Consider the following 24,778-nt stretch of genomic DNA (forward strand, 5'->3'; position numbering starts at 1 on the left):
ATTGAAAAGTAGCTCTAATTGTTAAATATGAATTTTTAATCTCAAATTCTGTATCTTCCCATTTTCTTATTTTTTTTCCTCTCTACATCTTTGTTTCTCTTTTTCTGACTTCTCTCCAATCCCGTACCTCTCTCCCTTTACTGGGGGTAGCTAGGTGACACCAGGGATAAGGCAGCAGATCTAGAATGAGGAATACCTGAGTTCAAATTGAGCCTAAGACATAAGTTGGGGGATCCTGGTGAAGTCACTTCAACCTCTGTCTGTTTCTTTATCTGTAAAATGGAGATAATAAAAACACACACTTCCCAGTGTTGTTGTACAGATCAAATAAAATAACAATTGACAAACAAAAAAAAAAGACTTGGGATCTTCAAGGACTTCAGGCAAGTACAAAATTAAAACTTTAAATTGTTAAAGTAGAGCTTTGGTTTGGTTAATGGATCCTGTTTGGAGATCACCTTCACTCTCCTCACCAATTATTTCACTGTCCTCATCACTGACTTTATTTTAATCTAACTACTCTGCTGCCCCATGTTTACACCATAGAAGCAATTTCAAATCTCTCATGATGAATCTGAATAATGACAAGGCCTAATTTCTTTTGAGAATCAGTTCATGGATCTGATATGATTGTATAGAGAATATTTATAGACCAAACTTGCTTGATTGAAGTGGTAGAGGGGAATTGAAGCCTCAAATTTCTCTATGCCAGTTAAGAATCAAAGAAAAAACTTTTATTCCATAACATTTGATTTCTCTCTTTGGTCTGACATCTGTGTAACTATTCCATATTGAAGTTACATTTGCAAAACGGGTGCTTTATATTTTGGGTTAGGGTAAAGCCATAGGGGTTGCGAAGAATGAAGAAAGATGATAGACTTTTGATTGACAAACCTCTTAGTTATTTGAAGATTAAATCTAGAATGTGTTAGACTAGCTGAGTTATCAAAAGCAAGATCTTATATTTATTCACCTCTTAAAAATTTGCAAAGAACTTTCTTCACAAGGTAGTGTGATATACAAGTATCATTCTTCCCACTTTACAGAGAAGAAGAACAAGGATCATTTTAAGAGACTTATCTGAATGAAGCTAAGTGACTTTCTAAGGAAGGCAGTTCCAGAATCAGCTCTTGAACTAAGTAAAGTGTTAGGATACCACAGCTGGTAAATGATCTTTCCATTACGTATACAACTTTTTAGGTGACAAAAAAGAAATGTGAAATTCCCAAGTTGTTTGTGAAAGACAATTCAGGGGGAAAAAAAGTCAGGCAATGATGACTATCTTCCATCCCTTCAAGCCTTCATAGATAGAGAAAATTCCAGATGACAGGGACATACTTCAACATGTTGCCTTACCATTTCTTTGGAAACCAATGAGAAAACAAAAAGAGGAGGCATTCAGCCCCTGAAAGAAGTGTTGGGAGTTGGGGTCAATTCCAATTGGAAACAACCAAGTATCTTTGAATGGGACAAATTGCTGGTCTCAATCAATTACTCCAATCAATAAATGTTTCCTAACATTTGAACCTGGATTTTCCCCACAGCCACCACCACTGCTGAAGATTAGGATATAAATCCTCTGGTATTGGCTCTACTTTTCTCTCCTGACCCTTTCCAGATAATAAATCAGACCATCCAGTAAAATGCAAGTTTCTTTAGAATAGATACTATTTTTTTTCATCTTTGCCTTACAGAGGCAAAAAACTTAGCACCAAGACTAATTGATGCTCAAGAGGTTCAGTTAAATAAATGTTGAACTGAATTGCACTCCTCTTGTATGGGAACATTACCATTACCAATGACCTTTCTTCATTGAAAGAAGCAATCATCAATGTCAATGACCATCCCAACTGGTTCTATGTCAGCTTTTGCTTACCCTTATGATTGGATTCCTGAAAATAAAACTTGGTCATTTCCTAATTTTCTCTAAAAGTTTTAACTTTATTCAAAAAAATGCGAATCCTTTCTTCCACAGAAGCATTTTGAGCTGATATTTGTAAAACCGAAATATATTGTTGCTCTCACAAGTCCATAATAAACCAAATTGTTTGTTTTTTTGATTTTCCATGAAAACTACTTTCTTCTCATTTTGACACATTTGCCATGGTTAATACATCAAAGTGAGCCACTGAGTGATTACACCAAAGGATACTTACCATGCAAGAAGTCTTCAACTTTTACACATTATTGTCTTGATACAATCAATGACAATATGTTTAAGTATATTAAAGAAACAAACCAGAGGAGAAAAATGAAAGTCAAAACAGAGAATAAACTAAAATTCTTGTCTTCTTTTTCTTTTGAGAACTGATTCAGCATTACTATGTTTTAAAATGCTTCTTTCTGGGTTGACCCATGGGTTAGCTGCAGCTGGAAGCAACTGACTAAAACATAGGTGTGCAACATATAATGATTAAAAACAACTCTCATAAGGCGAGAATTTCAGTGTGTTAATTTTGAATGCAACAATAAATTTAAAATTCAAAGACCAACCTACATGTAAACTTATCATTGTAGTATAAAAGTGATAGCTTCAGTAAACTGTCCATAAGTCATGCCTCAAGTAACAAGAAATAAAATACTCTTTGTATAGGAGCTATCATATCTGACCTGACACTTAATAATTGCCTAACTGTGTGACCTTGGGCAAGTCACTTAACCCCATTGTCTTAAAGAAATAAGATTTTTAAAAAAGATGACCTATTGAAAAGTGGAAATAAATATGCAGTCACTGAACTTCATATTGAAATTGTATCCATGGTTTTAAACACTCAAGAGTCTACAATGTTGTACTATGTAGTACCCAATAAGAGCTGAAATATATAGTGCCATTTTTCTGATTTCTTTACTAATTGCTCCAAACTGAATTCAAAGCTAGTCCTTCCTCTTAGCAATAAAATGAAATACTTGATAAGTAGAGTAGTAATTATCATGTTGGGTTTTATTAGAGTAATAAACTAAAGGTTGAATCTCAGGTCCAAAACCATTTTAGGAAAAAATGAAATATGTGTGAATCATTAGAAAAGTTATCAAAACATGTGCTGCTCTTTCCATTAAGACAACTTGTATGAACTCACTGTTTTTCCTGACTCAAAGGCTTTTTAAAAGCCATTAATAAAATGCAGGTCTGTTTAGAATTGATGAACAATCAACTCCTAAATAAAACCTACAGGAAATTGAATTTTTCAGCCAGATATTGATTGATATCTGGTGCCTACCTGTCTACTGGTGAAGATTTGGAATTCCGTGGCTTCTTTACTTGGGCATATAAAGCATCTGTGGTTTGTCCTTCTCTGGGGCTCTGGGGCCTGGTTTTGAAAGTCATTGCCCCACTATTCATAGAGGTTTCATAGGAAGACATTCCAGCATATGATGAGTCACCTTCACCAACAAGAGTCCTATTAAAATCATGAATTTCAGCATAGTCACGCTCTCGAGCTTGTCTTTCTCGAAATTCTCGAGTTTTGGCTTGGATCCTGTAAAATTAAGACAAATATGGAATAATGTAAAACTTCTCTCCCTTCTTATATGCATTTTGTCATTTATAATGTTGCTCTCTCTCTCCCACACCACAATAAAAAATCCTATATAAACCATTTCACTTCAAGTAGACAAGACAAAGAACTCTGAAATGAATATTATTTGTTAGCTTATCATGATAGTGTCTAAGATATTGATGGCAACCTGTGAATGGTCATAGCAGACACCTATTTTCTATGATCCCACTATCATAGTTCAAAATTTAAGGATAGAAATATTACTAATAAAGTGAACTAAGAAATCATCAGGAGCAGGCTTTACTATCTCCTTGGCATTCAACTATGAAATTTAAGTAGCTAGGAATTATTAAAACTAGTGTTACAAATGGATATTAGAAAATGATTCACAATTGGATGCTATATACTAACCATAATAAATTAGTTATGAATATCCATTATAATATATAGCTTAAATATGAGTCTACATCATAAATTCTTTATTAACAGCAAAAGAAGCTCTTTGTTGAATTATGCATGAACTACCTATTTGCTTTTTTATGAAATGTTTAAGAAACTGGGTAATACCATAGTTAAGGTCAGAGAAAGTTTGTGTCTATTTTTTAAAAAACTACCTTGTATTACAAAAAGGGGAAATATTTTAGGGTAGTATATATAGATTTTTTTTAATTGTCTAGTATGATAATTGGCAAGCTAGTTTGGTACAAGCTAGTTTCAATAGCTTCATATTGAAATATTTTTTGGACAATTTGTATCCCTAATCCACTTCAATTATAAGAATGTTGCTAATCATTATGAAGAAATATTTTTGAACAATTTGTACCCCTAATTATTTCAATTATAAGAATGCTGCTAATCATTATGAAGAAATTTGGTCATTTTTTCATAGATTTATGTATGGTTATATGCATAAAATAATGAGTCAGCACTGAAGAAAAGATAGAGGTCTGACAATGGAGGACATAAAATCTTGAATTAAAGTCTGGCTCTGAAACTGAAAAGACCAATGAATCCAATCACATCACTTTATATCTTAAGAAACTGAGGCAAAAGTATGCTAAAGGACAACCAGAAACATACAGCTACTAATTCTGGGTAAGATTTAAACCCAACACTTCCTTACTCCAAATTCAGTATTTTATATTCTCTGTGATACTAATTTATGACCATGGCCAAGTTCATTAACTTTTATTGTACTTTAGAAAACTTTAGACAATAAGTTGTAGATGACTTTCCAAATTGCTACGGGGATCAAATCACAGACCTGGGTAGAAATGGACATAATGATATGGAAATAATGATAAGCCTACCATTTAAAATTAAATAGAAATAAATCTTTTAAAGTTCTTTGATAAACATTCTCCTTTTCAGTGATTTTAATTTCCCTTTGTCTTTAAAATTTAATGATAATAATATATTGATTATGAGTAAAATCATTAAGACATTGATTTTGTACGGAATATATAGAAGCAATAAAATAAAATATACTCTAGGAGAAAAGAAATTTTCCATGATTAAAAAAAAGACAATGAGTTTTTGCTTTCAGGGTTAGAAGAGATAATAGTGGTTTAATATTTTTTTCCCTCAATTCTAGAAGGCAAGGGCTCTTTACCATCATTCCAGATTTTTATCAGGATTTATTGACTGATCTTATACTAACCAGGAACCCTCTCTTTAGCTCTTTGATTTTTTAATTACAAAATGAGTACATTAGCTTCTACTTTACTTAGAAGAGAATTCGGAAATATCTCACATTTCAAAGAAAAGTTGAATTTCAGCATGGATGAGAGGAGGATCTCAGATCCTTCTATCAACTTAGGTAAAGCTTTCTTTGGATTTTAAATCTGTTTATTCATTTGCTAAGGAGAAATTTGTCATATGTAAATTATGAAAAATGATTCCACATTAAGTACTTTGAGATTCATAAGAGAAAGATGACACAAGAAAGGGATCCTTACTATTTTGCATTGTTCTGTCTTTATGACTTTATATTCATCCAGAAAGACTAGCACATGGAGAGGCATGAGTTCAACCCTTCAACTCAATAGGGTGTTAATTTGAAGCCTAATTATGCCCACTTATGTGACAACCCTCTTAACTATAGCACTGCTGATCATTAGCAAAGAAACATCTAACCAATCATAATAGTTGGAGTGATTGAGCATTTGTATGTATCAGACCTTGACAACATCACAGTCCGTTGGAAGGAGACTTTGATAGGAGTCTGCATGAAAATTCTGAATTTGAGACATGGAGGAATATGTATGTTGCTGATTTCTTAGGCTACAATCACTGCTTGTGATTGTAAGACAAATTATCAGTTGTTTTAAAAATGAGTGCACACAACCTATACATAAGACATGGTGTCTGTAACATACAGTTTATTAAAAAGAAGATTATTTTAGTGTACCTATGGAAACTGCTAGGAAAGAATTATTCCCAAAGGAAACATGGACCTAAATATTCCTCCCCAATTTCTGCCACATTTCATTTCCATTTTATTACTGATGGGATTCCAGATTTAGAGACACTTCAGTTCCTAATTGCAGAAAGACAATACACATTGGGATAAATATATATTTTATATAACTTGAATCAATTCCTTGAAGAAATTATTCAGTGACAGGAGTAGATTATAAGATAATACTCATAAAGTCCATATCTTTAATCTCTTTTCCCAACATCTGGCCACTATTCCTAAAAGCGACTACACATAAGATCCAATAAACATAACAGCCACATCTACTGTGCCTTTTAAAAACCATTGGTTTCCCCTCTAAGCACTACTAATATAAGAAATTACATTTTTAACTGCTTATCTCATAGCCACCAATGTGTTTTACACCAAAAGTTATGAAAGCTGTCAGCGCTTTCTCCCCCTGTGGCCCACACTTATAATGAAAACATCAGAACCTTAAAAGTGCAGCATAAACAGAGTCACAAAGGTAGCATTCTTATTGCAAAAGGCGAAAGAATGTGGTTACTGAGCACAGCTAATGTCCCCTTTAAAAATCATTTTAGAAAATTGTGTTAATGAACTTTCTTGTTCAAACAGCAGCAGCAGGAGTGAGGTTGCAAAAACAAGGAAGCTTTTGTAGGCTTTTTTAATTTTAGTAGCATTTCTTAGGTAAAAGGAATGAAATCACAGAAAAGATAGGCGTTGTTATTTTCTGCTATTCATGAATATATTTATTATATAAATGGTGGAAAGAGTGATAAAGCTAACAGTTAATGTTTACATAATACAAATTTTAAATCTTCATAGGGAGCAAATATTTGGCCCAGGGGAGAAAAATTGTGGAGTTTTCCAATAAAAATACTAAAGTCTCTAATGGGAACTCTTTAAAGATATTAAAAAAATATCCCACTGTCCAATCCATACTCCAGCTGATACTTTAATGGCTCCAGATGGTCACATTGCAATATGACACTCTCTCTATTCTTTTATTGTGACCTATCTCCCCATCCCCAGATCACAAAATATCTGGAGTTCCTCATCTTTTTTGAACACTAAGAGAACTGCTAAGAATTATATGTACACTCATTTAACTTAGGTTAAATCCCCAATTTAAATTTAGTTGAAAGATTATTACTTCCTAGAAAAGAAACCTGACTGATTTAAACAATTTCCAGCAGCTTTCCCACCAAACTCTATCATCTGCATTATGGACCACTTCCTTAACTTTCAAATATGTTGAATTTGGAAGTGGCAAAATTTGGAACATTTTATCTAGGTTTTTTTTAGTTATTAAAAAACTTATCATTTGAGTTTAATTGCCAGGAAATAAATGTTCACACATTTCCTTTTTTTTTAAACCAAGTATTTGTCCCTTCCATTATGATAATGAAATTGCCTTGAACCTGCATGGAAAATAATACACAAAATAATGTAATATACTAAATAAAGCAATAAGGTTAATTTCTTTCCTGCTGTCACTAAATTCATGCTAACAGTCTCTCTTCAGCTTGACATCAATTAATGATTTTAATTCCAGACTCTTGTCACAGTGTTCACCACCCTTTCCTCTAATTAAAATGGATGATGCATGATGAAGAGAAAACACAAGACTTCTGTTCTTGTAACATTTCTATTCATTAGGATTTTTGCTTTTACAACAAATGGCTCTTAGCTCTACAGCCACTAGAAAAAGATGAAAAGAAGTTTATTATGACTATGAGATATGAGTCCTCAGACCCTTAGAAAGGGTATGAAATGTGAAACTTTTAACTACAGAAAGATCTAACTCCACAGAGATAAAAAAACAAACCAACCAAGAGAATATTTTAATTACAGTTACATACCAAATACTCTCTCATCCAAAGCTGTGAAACAACATCACAAAGTGGAAATCCTTAAGACAATGGAACTTGATTACAGTAATTTTTAAAGGGTGTATTTGCTGAGCATTAATATATTAGGGGAAAACGACCCAAGGATGTTCTATTATGGGGAAAAGTTATATGGAGTAAGATGACATGAGTATAATAAGCTAATAAGACAAAAAAAAATTTTTTTAGATTGTGGATTACTAGATATATTAAAGAGAAGATGACTTAAATCTTTTAGGGGGAAAATTTAAGTTGCGTTATTATTCAATAATTTAGCTTTGACAATGAAACCTCTTGATTTCTCTTGTTTCTATAATTTCTTAGACTATCAACTTCTAATTTGTGTTTTTATAAAATAGTATTTCAGAAAATCACCAAGTATTGCTGAAATTTGTAGTAGAATGAGATCTAGCAGAAGTCAACAAGATGGAATGGTCTTATTCACTAGCAAGTTTTTGTCAATTTATTGACTACTCCATACATTCTGTCCTTATGGAATACATATACAAATATTAGAAAATAGAAATATTGCAGCTGAACTAATAATACCTTTGACTTTCTCTCTTAAGAAAACAAGGTTTCTATCAAAAAGTGTGAACTACTACTTTGATGCCTGTGTAGAAATCCTGAAAGAAAATAAGCAAACCTTTTTTCATTCAAAATCTAAACTGAATTTCTTATGCTGACAATATATTCAACTATTTGAATGGAAATTCAATATCATAGAAGCAGAAGGAAAAAGGAAAGAAAGTGAAATCTACTCATCTGATAATCCCTGAAACGAATCCAATCTAGAGTACTTTTTTTTTTTTTATCAAATCTTATAAAAAATTGAGAGCTAGATGGGGTTTCAGAGGTTAATATAAATGATCCTGGGACATAATTGCATTTAAATATGAAAATCCAATTGAAATCAGGATGTGGGGAAATATGGATTGCCAAAATAATATCAATATTGTAGGCAGAAAAAACTAAGCATTATAGTAAGAGGCAGTGAATTTTTGGAATTCCTATTGTAAAAAAGACAATGTATTCATCCAGAATTGAGTAGTGTGATTAAGAGACAAATCATGTTGGATTGTGAGCTTATTAATGACAGTAATAACCTGGCATTTACATAATGCTTTAGGGTTTGAAAAACATATATACATTAATTATCTCTGATACTAGCAACAATCCTGAGTCATCCCCATGTTATAGATAGGAGAGGTTAGGTGACTTGTTTAGCATCAAATAGCTTGTAAGCTGAGCTTAGTTTAGTTCCTGTTGAGTATCTAAGCCTAACCATTGTTCCCCTAGTCAGGACTCTAGTCAACTCCTCAGAACCAACATGAGCAGGCATTTTCTTACACTGTAGATGGATAGCTTGGCAATTTTTTTTGAAGCACACACTATCTGAATACACAAGAAAGTTATAAAAATGATATCTTTTGACCCAGTGAGCTCTTTATGAGAACCATACCCTAAGGAGGTTATTGAAAAGAATAAAGACCCATCAGGCCAAAAACCAGTCATTGTTGATTTATTCATCATAGATTGAAAAAAGTACAAGAAAATGAAACAACCAATCTTCAGCAGCTGGAGACTGACTGAATTTGATATAGATTCTCAATGTGACAGAATATAATTGTACCATTAAAATGACAAAAAAAAAAGAAATGGAAAAATGAAAAAGAATTAGAAATACTTCTTGACTACACAAGAAACAACAATAGTAAAATTCTATCAATACATGGATGGAAAAGGGATTTGAAGAGAACAGAACAAATGAGCTAGTACATTTTTTCTCTCTGCTTCTTGTTTTTACTCTCTCTCCCTCTATAAAAACATATATGTATCTTTCTGTAAATACACACACACATTCATACCACATACACACAGATGGAGGAGGGAGAGAGAGAAAATAACCTACGGAATCATAGGAAACTACAATGATGAATCAAGAAATAGGAGATAGTTCATAGGCAATTAGTATTGAATAAGAAGAGCTCCTGACAACAGTCTATTATTTTTAGTTCTATCAACTCATTTAGTTTCCCTTGGTCACTCATGAAGAAAGAAGATAGCTTCCATTCTAAGATCCAGCATTCTAAGATACTCTTATCTATATTAACTCAAGTCAACATCATAGCAGAGAGATGAGTAGCTTTAAATTGAGGTTTTAAGTATCAAATAAATTAAAAATTATAAATACTAATATTATTACATGGTTCAATAAGTGATAAATTCAAATACATTATTTGGATGAACTACCTTAAAAATCTATGAGAGTTTACAGAAAATATTCTTGTAAAAGTATTATTTAAATTTAAAGCATAATAATTCTTAAATTATGGGCACAATTGATTTTTTTAATGGACCACTCATTTGTTCTCCGACCCCCAAGGACTTTGAGTCGAAGCTTTTTATACATAGATATATTAGGACCAATGGAGGTTCCCAGAAGTATTGTATCATTAGAGATGCCAAACTAGAGATTTCAAACCAATAAAAGCTGAATTGAACCATATTGCAGACCAGTAAATAATACAGCTAGAACTATGAGATAGAAACCATAGTTGACTGGAATTATTTTACTCTGTTCTCTGTTTTAAAATTTTTAGTTAAAATATTGAAACTATGCTGAAGCATAGTCCTTTTGAAAAGATATGAGGTAACTTGGCAAAAGTTTAAAGAATGGCATAGTTTAGAAAAGAGTTCTCCTTTGGCATAAAGCCCTTCTCTATTATGATCACATTGCATTCTCCACAAATGATATGTTTATAACTACAAATTTGCATATAACAAGAAAGATACATGCTTATGTATTCACAGTATACATCCTTTTTGTGCTATGAAAAAAAGATAATTCTTTTCAGGGTAGTAACCTCTAATTTAAGTCAATAAAAATGCTTCTATAAAAGAACTAACTGAAAATTATGAGGAGGTAGGCATGCATATGGGAATCTATTGGTAAATGAAGGAAACAAAATGGCTCTTGATTAGACAATTATAAAGAACCAGTAAAATCAATGCAGACTCACATAATTAATTCAAACTATATATATATATATATATATATATATATAAAATATATATATCATACTTTAAGATATATACTTGTTCCATATTTAATTTTCCCATCTGTAAAATGGGACTGATCATATTTTGCAACTTTATTATGATACTAAGACTACCAGATAATTTAACAATTCTATTCAAATTCTATTCAAACTCTTTTGACAATTGAGATAAGGAAGTAGGGAATAGAAATATCCCCCTCCACACTTCTAATATTAATTATAATAATAATAATTCTTCCTCTTGGATTATTTCAATAGGCTGTTAATGTTTCTTGATTCTCCCTTCTTGAATCTATCCTCTATAAAACCACAATAGTGACATTCCTCAATCATATATGTCCATGACACTACTCTCCTTCAGATGTTTCAGTGGTACCTTGTTTCTTTTATGATAAAATACACTCTTATTGGCATTTAAAGTCACTCAAAATATTGTTCCTTTATCTGTTACAAACTTTACCTATGCTATTTTTCATGAATTCTACATTGTGGATTATTTCCTGTACTCAGGCGAGTGATTCTTCTCTTCTCTCATGATTATCTTCTATTTGCATATTTACATAGTTATTGACATGTTGTCTCCAATAGATGGTGTGCTTTGAAATCTGGGACTCTTACTTAATGCAGTATCTGGAGCACAGTAAGAGATTAATATGTGCTTATTAAAAATTGTCATGCAAGACAATTCCATCTTTTCTCTGCATGCCTAGAATTTGTTCTGCGTTTTATCTCTAGAAATTCCTCTTAGAATGACTGGAAGGTTTGGAAGTCTTACATGAAGCCTTTTCTGTTGCCCTTTTTACCACTTCACCTTACCTTAGTTATTTTGTATTTATCAGGACAAAGTTAGATTGTAAACTCTTTATTGGCAAGGATTATTTCTGCCTCACTTTTTTTTGTATTCCTGTCATTTAGTAAAGTATAATAACCTTGAAGAGAGGGACTATTTGTCTTTTTTTTTTGCTTGGGTTTTTTTTTTGGGGGGGGGGGGGTAGTGTCCAGTTATTTAATAGTAGTTATTCAATAAAGTTTACCGAATTTGTATGGTTATGTTATCCATCACTTCCTGACTCTCACTCCAGGGCAATGAATTTCTAATTATTCTTCCAAAAATGAGACATGCAGATACTACACTAGTCTTAGGTCCAGACTTGGCTTTGTAATATGCTACCTAGTTCTTATTCCAGATACTTGCATTTCTCTTTTTAAAATGGACTGTAGCTGCTCTATTCTATTCTAAGATGTATTACAAAGAAGAATAAAAAATAAAAATAAAATAGCCTGAAACTTTTGGAAGAAAGGTAGTATTTAATATTTATACTATTTAATTTCCCCATGCTTCTAAAAAAGGTTGAAAACACTCCCACCCACATGGAAAAATGCCCAGAGCAGAGCTTCTTGTTTCCCCTTTACTACCATGGGAAAGTTTGGAATCACTGAAAATTTTTGAATGCATATATTTAGAGTCACTTTAAAGAAATAATTTCAATTTCTTTAGTATTATAACATTAGAGATATTCAGAATAAATTATAATATTCCTGGTTACTGATATTAATAGGAAAAACACCAAATTAAATAGAAAATAGCATAGAGCTAAAAAAAATTATATACTGGTAAATTTAAAAAATAACTAAAGATTTAAAAGGCCACAAAGATGGGAGAATGAACAAGAATGCTATCTTATAATTTCTTCATAAATTAACATTTTAGGGGCAGCTAGGTGAATCAGTAGATAAGCACTGGCCCTGGAGTCAGGAGGTCCTGAGTTTAAATCTGTCCTCCGATACTTAATAATTACCTAGCTGTGTGACCTTGGGCAACTTACTTAACCCTATTGCCTTGCAAAATAAATAAACATATAAATAAACTAGCAATTTAAAATGCAAAATATATAAAACAAAATATAAAAATTAAATTGTAAAATATTTAAAAACACAAAATTTAGTAAGATTTAGTTCTATAAAAGATGTATATTAAATTATGATTTTCAATCACTTATAAAAAGTTTAAATTGTCTGTGTAACTTCTAAAATTGTCTAAAACCCATAATCTATCTCATTTTTCAGATTTGTTCACGCAACTATTACTGACTACTAACTTTTCTGTAAAAGATCTTGAGGAGAGACTCCCAAACTATCTTTGATTCCTCAGGAGAATTCAATATTCCTATCTTTGTTGATGTTAGATTCTCCAAGCATCAGTATTTGAATTATCAGTCAGTAGAGGAATGTATGAAATGTATTTGAAAGCAAATCCCTCAAGTGTGTGAGTTTTTAAAGAAGAAAACAACAAAGAAACCTCCCTCTAAAGAGGTTTAATCAAATGCTTTAATCTACCTCTCCTGTTCTTGCTTCATTCGTATTCTCTCCTCTTCTGAAGTAAGGGCTTCCTGTACTTTTATTTTACCCGATTTCTCAATCTTGTCATCTTTTCGATGTTTGCCAAACCTGTTAATAACAAAAAATCTAACTTGTCAATTCAACCAAAATGAGTTTTCTTTCTCCTTTCATAAAGATATATAAATACTCATTATAATATGAGCTATTTCTTAAGGGGAATAGAGATGCTTAAACCTCCTGCTGTGTTATTCAGTACTGATATCTCATTCAGATTCTCTTCCTTCATTTTTAATAAAGGATCTTCCAAAGAGAACGATTTTGGAGTAGATAGCATTAACAGTTTTTATCAAAAGAAAAAATTCAAGTCATATTTATTAAATATCCAATTAATGTATATGCATTCTAAACATTTCTGCTATTGGAAAATGGGAATGAAAGTTAAACCAGCATAATGTGGGTCTATTTTCCTCACTGAGGAGCTACAAAAGATAATCCACAATCATCTATTTAATAATCTCCTCATAAACAACCAGTCTTCTTTATTTCCACAGCCAAGTTTATTGGACACATTCATCATAGTTGAAAAACTGACAAACAAGGCCATGTTTGTAAGGTATAAAGTATAAAAGATAATTTACATTGCTATAATAGTTCATGCTTATTAAATTGGAAGGTTTAAGGCATTCTCATCAAATGCTCTCTGAAATCTGATGAAAAGAGATCTCCAGTTCTGGAATCTTTGACGTGGAAAGTCACGTCTGAAACAAAACACAGAATTTACTTATGAAGGCAATGACAAGGCCCATGACTCAAAATTGGTCAACCTGAGATTTTACAGATAGCTACCTGAAATGAAAGCTGAGTTTTTACATCCCAACAAAATTCCCTAAATATTTTAGTTTTGTTGCCTTCTCTCATTCAAAACAAAACACATAGGGATAATGCTTGCAATATAGAACCTCTAATAATATTGATCTATAGTCAATGTTAACAAATGATGTTGCAAAAAAAAAGCTAAAGTTCCTGTTTTGAGAACAGTTATTTAATAATAAAACCTGTAAATAGATGGAATATGGTGAGCATTTTCCTTAGGAGGCATGGACCTAAGGTTTTCTAGGACTTAAAAGGTTACACTCACCATTAATCATTGCCAAAAAGCAGGACTAGCAGGGTGGAAAAAAAGGCATTAGAAAAGGGGCAGAAGCAAGGTAGTTAAAAAAAAAACAGAAAATGAAACAATTTAATAAATAGTAGTTCTGAAAGTGGCATGCAAAATCAATCCATATTAACATTAATCTGGTTTTAAATATAGTCTACATACCAATGCTGAAGTGTACTGATTGTTTTTAATCATTGCTTGAATTCATACATTAGTGAAGAATTAAATCTTCAAAAGTGCTAATAAGAGCGAAAGAATAATAAATTGTAACATTAAAAAAAGAGAAAAGAAAATCCTACTTTTACAAACAACAACAACAATAATAATAATAATAGCTGCCATTCAATTAAAAGAAGACCACATGAACCAAATTAATGGTGTCAAGACTTGTTCATTATGTTTATGAGGAGCATGTTGGGCAAAGTCATCCTTCTCACTTCCCTTTCCCAGAACCATTTCACCACATGACTTGATTTGTTAGGGAACAGGTCTTCTGGTGAGGGTCTGGATGCTGCAGGAGAACTTGATTTTTGAATATGATTTCCTCTCCCATATCAGCAAGGCACCTTGGTGACTAGCCAGTTTGTGATAGCTGATGGCAAATTAGCAACATTTGGTATATGAGGCGCAATGATGCAAGGTGAGATGGAAAAACAAGAAATGGTGGAAAGCTGAACCAGGAGCTGAGTCTGGCATCCAGCATTGTAAGTGCTGGTCAGCCACTGCAGCCTCCCCACAAGATATAGGGAGGGGTGTCTTCTCAACTTATAATCTGACCTTATATTTTATACAGAAAATTGAAACTATCTTCTCTTTTCTTCAATTCACACTCTGACTTCAACCCTTACTATTTCCACCTGTCATTTCTCAGTTGTGTCTGACTCTTTGTAGCCCAATTGGGGTTTTATTGGCAAAGACATTGGAGTGGTTAGTCATTTCCTTCTCCAGTTCCTTTTATAGATGAATGGAGGCAAACAGAGTTAGCCAGTAAAGGGTCAGAGGAAGGATATACACTTATGAAGATGAGTCTTCATAAAGTCCATTGCTTTATCCATTGCATCACTTAGCTGTCCTGATGAAGAGGTAAGTTTTTTCTATACCAAGGTCAGTCTCTTCACATGTACCTTTGATTCCATTTCATTTCAAAACAGTAAAACACATGCTTAATTTATCTCCGTATTTCTGTCTTTTTTTTCCCCTTTGATTTCTATATCTCATTCAAACTCTTAGTGACTATTTCATAGCCTGTGGCTTAAAAGAATAACTCAGTCTACACCATCATAGAAAAGCTTTACTAGATCCAACTATCTCTACTGGAGACCATTCAGTGTCACACTCTGTGTTCTCAAGTCAAACTATGTGAAAATCAACCATTTCCTTTGCTCTGATTCTTTTCCTAAGTCTCTGCAATATGATTTCTGATTTCATTGCTCAATTAAAATTGTTCTTTCTTTTTTTGTTTTTCTTTCATATTCCCCCAATTTCTTGAATAAAGACATTTTTAACAATAGCCTTCCCCTCTCATTGAGAAGGTAAGCAATTTAATATAGGTTATATATGTTCAGTAATGCAAAACATATTTCCATATTAAACATGTTAGAAAACAAAACAAATCAAAAAACTAAAAACAATAAAGTTCAAAAAAGTATGGTTTGATCTGCATTCAGACTCCAAAAATATTTTCTCTGAAGGTAGATAGTATTTTTCATCATAAATCCTTCAAAATTATCTTGAATCACTGTAACTGCTGAGAATAACTAAGTCATTCACAGTTGATCTTTGTACAATACTGCCTTTTACTTTGTAGAATGTTCTCCTGGTTCAATTCATTTCATCAATTTATGTAAATCTTTCTAGGTTTTTCTTAGAACATTCTGTTCACCAATTTATGTAGTTTAGTAGTATTCCATTACAATCATCTATCACAACTTATTCAGCCATCCTTCATTGATGGGCATCTGCTCAATTTCCAATTATTTGAAAACATTAGAAGAGGTACTATGAATATTTTTATACATATTGGTCCTTTTCCTTTTTAAAAAATCTCTTTTTCAATACAGACCAAGTAGAGTTATTACCAGGGTAAAGGCTAATGTATGGTTTTATAGCTCTTTGGGCATAGTTGTAAGTTGCCCCACAGAATGACTGAATCAATTCACAACTTTACCAACAGTGCTTTAGTGTCTCAATTTTCCCACATCCCCTTAAACATTTGTGATTTTCCAAGCTGATTAGTGAGGGATAGTAACTCAAGAGTTGTTTAATTTGCATTTCTTTCATCAAGAGTGGAGAGCATTTTTTCATGATTATAGATAACTTTGATTACTTGCTTTGAAAACTGACTGTTCATATCCTTTGACTATTTATCATTTGGGGAATTGCTCTTATTTTTATAACTTTCATTCAGTTCTAGAGGTAAACTTACTGTACATTTTTTCACAATTATGATTAATGACTGTATTTCCTCTCACTCTCATTTTCTCCTTTCAAACTGTCCATTCTCAAAAGTATTTTGCTTCTGACTAGTACTTCCTCCAATTCAATCTCCCTTACATCAGTCCCTTGGCCCCTTATTCCCTTTCTCTCCAACTTTCCTGAAGAGTAAACTAGATTTTGGATACACAACAGACTGTGTTGTTACTTCCTGTCTAAGCAAATTTCAATGACAGCAAGGTTCATAGTACCTACCAGACCTCTCCATCTCCACCTCCACTGTAAGAGCTGCTTTCCACCTTTTATGTGACATAAATTATCCCTTTCTACTTCTCCCTTTTCCCATCTCCCAGTGCATTCTTCTTTCTCACCCCTTAATTTTTTTTTAGATAATCATCCCACATATTCAATATACATCCATGCTTTATGTATACTCCTAACTGCCCTAATAATGACAATGTTCTTAGGAGTTAAAAGTATTATCTTCCTATGAAGGAATATAAATGATTTAGCCTTATTGAACCCCTTATAATTTCTCTTTCCTGTTAATCATTTTATGATGCTCTTGAGTCTTGTATTTAAAAGTCAAATTTTCTGTTCAGCTCTAGTCTTTTCAACAGAAATGCTTGAAAGTTCTCTATTTTATTGAATGTCAATTTTTCCCCATGAAGGATTATAGTTTTGCTAGGTAAGTGAATCTTCATTGCAATCTTAGATCCTTTGCCATTTGGAATATCATATTTCAAGACCTCTTATCCTTTAATTAAGAAACTGCTAAATAGTTTATTATCCTGACTGTGACTCCATGATGATAGAATTATTTCTAACTGCTTGTTAAATTTTCTTATTAACACATTTTCCAATTGGCCTGATCTACTTTTTAAGTAGTGTTTTTTTAGTGAATTTTTGTATATCTTTTTCCATTTGGTCAAATATATTTTATAAGGTATTCCTCTTTTAATTGGATTTTTGTGCCTCCTCTACCATTAAACCTATTCTGGTTTTTTTAATGGTGTTATTTTCAACAGTATTTTTTTTTTGTTTTCTTTACCAACTTGTTGGGGTTTTTTCATGATTTTCTTGAACCACTATAATTTCTTTTTCCAATTTTTCCTCTCTTTATTAATTTGGAAAATCTTTTTCAAACTCTTCCAGGAAGTCTTTTTGGACATGATGCCAATTCATATTTTTCTTTGAGGCTTTGCATATAGCAATTTTGATTTTGTTGTCTTCTGAATTTGAGTTTGAATTTCCCAGTCACCATAGTAACTTTTTGAAGTTGAGTATCTTTTGTGATTGTTGTTTGCTCATTTTTCCAGCCTATTTCATGATGTTTAACTTTATGTTAAAGTTGGACTTTGCTCTCAGGGTGGAGGGAGCACTTTCCAAACCTTCAGGTATTTTGTGTAACAGTTTTCAGGGGTAGTTCTGGGAGTCCACAAGCTTGCAGTTCTTTTGAAGTAATATGATCTAAAGAGAGGCGTGTTCACTACTCTCCTGATCTGTGAGCCATGAGCACTCTTTTTCCTATCCTGAAACTGTAACGAAGGTTCCCATTCCCTTGTGACGAGCTCTGGTGCACTACTACTTCAATCTAACCTGGGACTGAGAACCAGAACTGCCATCCAGATCTGAGTTTGGGCAATGCAAAAGAGACTTGTACCCAATGCCAAAAGGACTCCTGTACTCTACTTCCATCTAGTTGTCCAACCCCCCTTACATTCTGTAAACTGAGAGTCCTAGAAACAGTTATTGCCACCCCTGATTCTGTTACCTCCCAAGACTGTTGCTGGATTGCTTGGGCTCAGTTTGTGTTGGCTTAGCTTACTTGAGCTGTACTATGAAACGCTCTCACCCTGATGTCCCAGATTTTTACTTCTGATCACACTGTCTTCCACTCCCCCTACCCCACAAAATCTATTTATGGCCAGGAACTAGCACATAGAAGGTACAATGTTTGTTGAACTGACACAAAATGGGAATTTGATCATTATTTCATTTTTTCCAGTGAGATGCATTGCTCTATATTTAAAAGCAAGTGCAATAGTGTTAAAATCTAGATGTGTGATTTTACTGATATAGGGAACAAACTATAGGTCAGGGAGTGCTTTCTAGGCACAGAAATGGAGTGTACAAATGTATGATGATAATAAGAGAGAGAGGGCATATTAGGTTCTATGAAAAGCAAGTTGCTCAGTTTGATGTTAAAATTATTTTTAACAAAATCCACGTAATTTTTGTACACTTCATTTCAAAAGAGGTACATAGCAATAGAAAAATTCCCCAAACAACTCATTGGCACTAAAGGTTCAATTTGATGGGTTTTGCAACAAAAGCGATACTTTGGTCTTTTTCCTGTTCTTTTGTCAAGCAACTTTTATTGCTTCAAACTGAGTTGCAAAAAATATTACTATCATAAAAATATCATGTATTTTTGTATCTGAAAAATCTCTAACTTTGAGATTTTATGTTATATAAAATGAGGTAGACCCCCCCCGCACAGTTCTACAAAGTTCAAAATTCTATCAAATTTATGTACAAGTCATTTGTATTGGCAACCATTTTAAAAATGCCATTTTCTCCTTTTATAAATTTTCTTTGGATGACAGCATGTCATCATATTCTTTTCTGGAAAATATTGGCCTTTTCCTAGAATAAACTGATTTTAAAAACTATTTAATCACATATAATATTATTATGCCTGGGTAGCAAAAAAAAAAAAAAGAAGAAAGAAATTAAGCTCTGAAGAAATTAAGCTCTTTTTTATGAATTAATTTAGACATTTCAAGTCTTAAACCTGGATTTTCTATTAATAAGATACATATATGCTATACAGTGAATGTTGCTGTTCAGTTGCTGAACTTTTTGTGATGACATTTGAGGGTTTTCTTAGCAAAGATACTGGATTTGCCATTTCCTTCTTTAGTTCTTTGTACAGATGAAAAATTGAGGCAAATACTTGTCCAGGGTCACATAGTAAATATCTGAAGCCAGATTTGAAACCAGAAAGATGAGTTTTCTTGATTCCAAGTCCACTGTTCTATCCATTGTGCCAACTAGATGCCTATTTCAAATGTTATGAACTAACCTATAAATATGGTACTTTGCCTTTTTTATATAAATCGTTATTCACAAGTTTAGGAAATGATAAATGATAAAATAATCTTAGTAAATTGAGTCATTATCACTACATTTTTCCTTGTGATGTTAAAATTGAAATATTAATTGGTATTTTAGATTGTACTGAAGTCACTAGGTAATTTCACAAGTCTATTAAGATCTGACTTAATTGATCCATTACTAAACTGGAATGTATTCCATCCAATTTCTTAAAAAACATTTGAGCTCAAGATTAATTTTATGCATAAGGAAAAAATGCACAGGCAAAATATCTGTATGTAGTAGGCAGGCATTCCTCTTGTTACTAGCTTTAGATAAGTATATCCTGTGGTTTCATCAAGGCTTTCTTTAAGAGTCTAGCACATGGCTTGATAATTGGAGCACAAACAGATAACTCAGCTATAATTTTTTTATGACAGAGTGAAATAGGGGCCATAAGTGAAAAATATCCCATCTTTCCCAGAGAGTGAGAAAGGGAAAGAAGAGAGCAACTCAGGTCCTATTCACTCTAATTGCTAAGATACTCCAGGGGATCTACTTAATTTATAACTGCTTAATTTCCCCCTCCCCCTCCGCAACAGGGGTCAAAGAAAGTTTCAGCAGTAAGTGAACTTTCAAAGTCAGATTCACATTTCTAAGTCCCCCATAACCCATGAAGACCATCATTTAATGTCAAGACACTTAAAAATTTGGAAAAGATCAATTATGTTTCTTTTATTATCTTCAAAAAGCTACTGCTGCTTCTAGACAGGTCACCTTTCTTGGGAACTATACATCTGAAGGCATGTTCTTACTAATGGCATGTTCAAGGCACCAGCCACTACTACCAGAAAGATAGGGTTTTGTGAACTGATGCCCCCATTTTTGAACTCTGACCTTCAAACAGAGGAAGCTCATCAATTGTGGTTGTTGAAAGAAAGTGAATTGTCCATGGCCATATCTCCTAACCCTCAGGGAATCCTCTGTTGCCTCTATCTTTCTACAGTGACATGAATTTGTAAGAATGCTTCTGTTGAACTGAAAAAAAAAAGAAAACATTTTTTAAAGTGAAAGTACAGGAAAAAAAAATAGTCCTTCAATGGTCTAGGTATGTATAGCAAACATGAGAGGAACTTAGTGACTATATTAAGGTTTTGCTATATGTTCAGAATAAATGGGATGTTAGCTGAATTGTTTAGTTTTTCCGTCCCACATGGCTTTTTTCATAAAGGGACATATCAATTTCTTCATGGCAACTAAAGTAATTTCAACATAATCTGCTAAATGGGTTTTACTATGATGCGTTACTGATGAGATCATTGCCGTCTGCCAAATCAGGCACATATTTCATTAGAATAAAGAGCAATGGAAGAAACATACATTAGATGATTAATGAAGAAAATAATGGATAAAGACAAAATTTCCATAGAATTGTATACTAAAATATCAGAAGGACTACGATTGAAAATCAACAAATGAGAAAGTGTGACTAGGTCTATTTGATCATGATTTAGATTTTAAGACAGGAAAATAATGGCAATGCCTCTGCCATGGAAAAATGCCGTTAAAATACTTTCATATTTCAGATATAATATTTTCAATTACTAAAATTAGAGATCTTTATAAAATTATGCTGAATGACAACATAGCATCCTATTATAAATAAAAATCAAAATATAATTGGTTTTGTAATGAAAAGCTTTTTATTAATGTCATATTAAGAATTGCTTCACAGCAAAGAAAAAAGCCTAAAAAATCTGATGCATATTTAAAAATAGATGAACAGAACATCCTAAACCAATTATCTTCTGAGCCTTGAAGAGAAAAAAAATAGCTAAAACATTCTAAAGCAAAACCCATTGAACTGTCATTTAGATATCCAGTAATTTTTCTTTCCTCTTTGCTAATAATTATCAAGGTATCTATATCTTAGTAAAAGCTTGGCTGAAATTCCTGTCTGAATATTTACCCTTACAGAAATTTGGAGGTTAAATGACACTCCTTTAGAGAATTTAGAATAGATAAAATTAAAATGCCAACCACCACCACAGTAACTTGTCTTCCTTCTGTCATCCTCTCTCAATGCCAGACTTCTCCATCATTTTGGGAAAAGCTTTTATCTAACACCTCACATCAGTCTTCTTCAATTTATCTCTTTATCTTAAATCACTTGCCTAGTTTTGCTACTTCTTTACATCTCTTAAATTTTCTAACACCTCTCTGCCCACATTACAAATGGTTTAGGTTGATAATTAATTATCCCTTGGCATGGACTCACACTAGTCACTGTAGTGTATTCGACAGAATATTGGACTGGGAGTCAGGAAGACCTGTGTTCAAATTTTTTCTTAGATACTATGTGAACCTAGGCAAGTTACTTAAACCTGGGCCTCTGTTTCCTCATCCTAAAAACTGAAGATGTTGGAATTGACAAATTCTAAGTTCTCCTCCATCTACACATTTGATTAAGATTCTGTGATGCTTCAGTCTTTTACACCAATATCTCCTTTTTCCCTAATATCAAAATCATAGAATCTCAGCATTGTAAAGAATTTTCAAGGCCATCTAATATAATCTATACCTTGAAAATAAGCCTCTTTTGCAACATCCTTGAAAAGAGGTCTCCCTAGCCTACTTGAAGACTATCAGCATTTGGAAATTAAATTATTTCCTATTGCAATTGTGGATACTTCAATTTGCTGGGCAATTTCCTTATGTCAAATGAGAGTCTAACTCTGTATAGTAGCATCAATTATTTCTTATTCTGATGTATAGATTCAAAAAAAAAAAAAGGCTAACCCTGCTTCCAAATAAGTCTTGACAACATGTGGCAGTGTTGCCTTCTTTGGTCAATATTTATTTTGATTGTGTGCTCACCCTCTCTTTAAAATTTATATTACTTTTCTATTGTCATGAAGTCATCAGAGATAAAATACAGAAAACAGACCAACTGATTTCACAGTTGAGCTGCTAAGATTCTAGAATTCTACATTTTTATTTTGAAATCTTTAACTAAACATGACCTGCACTAGCTTCATCTTCTCCAGACTCATAACTTAACCCATTCTGTAATTTAGTTATGACTGTCATCATTTGTTTTGCAAATTTCAATTCAAAGTTCAACTTTACTTGCACAGGTTATGATGCCCTAACTTCCCAAATGTTTAAAGAGTTACTATTCATCCCTTCAGTAGAAAGATTTCTGGGTTTAATCTAAAAACATTCTTTCTTTCACATCTGCTTCATCTGCCTACAGGACATTGGGACATTTTGGATTTAAACTATACCCTAGTAAGCTCATTACTGGGAAAATCTCATGATTTTGCAAGTTCCCATCAGCCTGATACTTCCTTGTATGTGTCATCTAACTATACTCATCCTACATTAGAGTGTAAGCTCCTTGAGGACACAGATTATCTATCTTTTGTATGTTATATCTCTACATATAGATCTTTAGAAAATAATGCTGAAAGACAACATAGTTCCTTTTATAAATAAAAATATTTCTTTTATAATGAAAGGGTTTTTTTAATTATTTCATATTATCTCTATATATCTCTATGGGTTTTTTTTTTTTTTGGTTTTTGCAAGGCAAACAGGGTTAAGTGGCTTGGCCAAGGCCACACAGCTAGGTAATTCTTAAATGTCTGAGACCGGATTTGAACCCCAAGTACTCCTGACTCCAAGGCCGGTGCTTTATCCACTATGCCACCTAGCCACCCCTGATTGCTATGGAATTTCTTAGCTCTTCAATGTGATCACCATTCAAATTATATATAAAGTCTCTTTTTTCCAGTCCTTAAAAATATAGTTATCCTTAAGTAGTGGTATGTGTTAAATATACTACACTAAAATTTTGAGTACTGGCCTAATGTTTCTCTTCTAGAGTCTATGATCTGCTATCACACAATTTTGTCACTTTTGGTTTCTCTGCCTTGCTTCGAAAACTCCTAGAGAGAAGTTACTATGTTTTTGAAATTCATTTTATGTAGTGCCTAACCAAGTGTCATATGAAATTAAGCACACCTTCTTTTTGTAAATAATGTTTCATTAATCAACTAATTAATTAACTAATTAAAAAGGATGCTAGTCTATTGTTTTATGATACAGAAGCTGCTTAATGCTTGTTGGACAAAAGTGAAACTTGAATTATCCATTGGTTATAATAGTAGCAATGTTCCCAGGTCCTAATTGAAGTGCCATAAAACAGAGATTTGTCCTAGTTACTAAAGGCAAGAAAGGGTCTTATCTAGAAAAGAGAGCACAAAAAAGCTTCTGCTAACTCAAGAAGCTTTCCCACAAAGAAATAAAACTGATAGCCCTTTTCTAGCTAAAATTGCTTGATATAGTTTAGTAATGCTTGTGATAATAATAAAACAAAAGAAAGAATTTAAAGTCATAAACACAGAGAGGAGAGAAAATTATGTTCATTTCCTACTAAGATGGTTTACATAAAATCAGCAAAGAAACTGTGACAATTAATGATGTTAGTAAAAGGAGTAAGTCAAGAAGGAAGGACACAAAAATCAAAAGCATTTCCTTATAGGAATAACAAATGATAAAAAGGTAAGTCCCTTTCAAAATAACTGTAAGATGGATAAAGTACCTAGAAGTTATCTATCCACCACAAACTGAGCCTATACAAGTTCAATTACAAAGTAGTCTTTAAAGAAATAAAAACTTAAATAACTGGAAGGCTATTGAATGCTTATGGATCATGCACAACCATATTAAAATACTACCTACATAAACTAAAAATTCAATCCTAATGCATTGTACTATCAAGGCAATAAAAACTGAACAAAATAGTATTTAAACTCATTTGGAGAAACAAAAAGTATGGACTTTCAAGGAAAACA

The 24,778-nt window shown here is 32.6% G+C and overlaps 1 protein-coding gene across 21 annotated transcripts in view; it reads right to left on the bottom strand.

Annotated features, from left to right (window-relative positions):
• PARD3 (par-3 family cell polarity regulator) overlaps nucleotides 1–24,778 on the bottom strand; it is a 710,070-nt gene that overhangs the window by 190,971 nt on the left and 494,321 nt on the right. For 15 of the 21 annotated variants that reach the window (XM_074193157.1, XM_074193160.1, XM_074193150.1 and 12 more), the window contains 2 exons: nucleotides 13,226–13,336; nucleotides 3,219–3,476 (listed from right to left, as the gene is read on the bottom strand). In XM_074193157.1, the coding sequence (XP_074049258.1) occupies nucleotides 3,219–3,476; nucleotides 13,226–13,336 (369 nt within the window). The remainder of the gene's footprint in view (nucleotides 1–3,218; nucleotides 3,477–13,225; nucleotides 13,337–24,778) is intronic. The other 6 variants (XM_074193148.1, XM_074193158.1, XM_074193156.1 and 3 more) reach the window with 1 other exon arrangement.

Source organism: Macrotis lagotis, chromosome 7 (genome assembly GCF_037893015.1).
Source record: "Macrotis lagotis isolate mMagLag1 chromosome 7, bilby.v1.9.chrom.fasta, whole genome shotgun sequence".
NCBI lineage: Eukaryota > Metazoa > Chordata > Mammalia > Peramelemorphia > Peramelidae > Macrotis > Macrotis lagotis.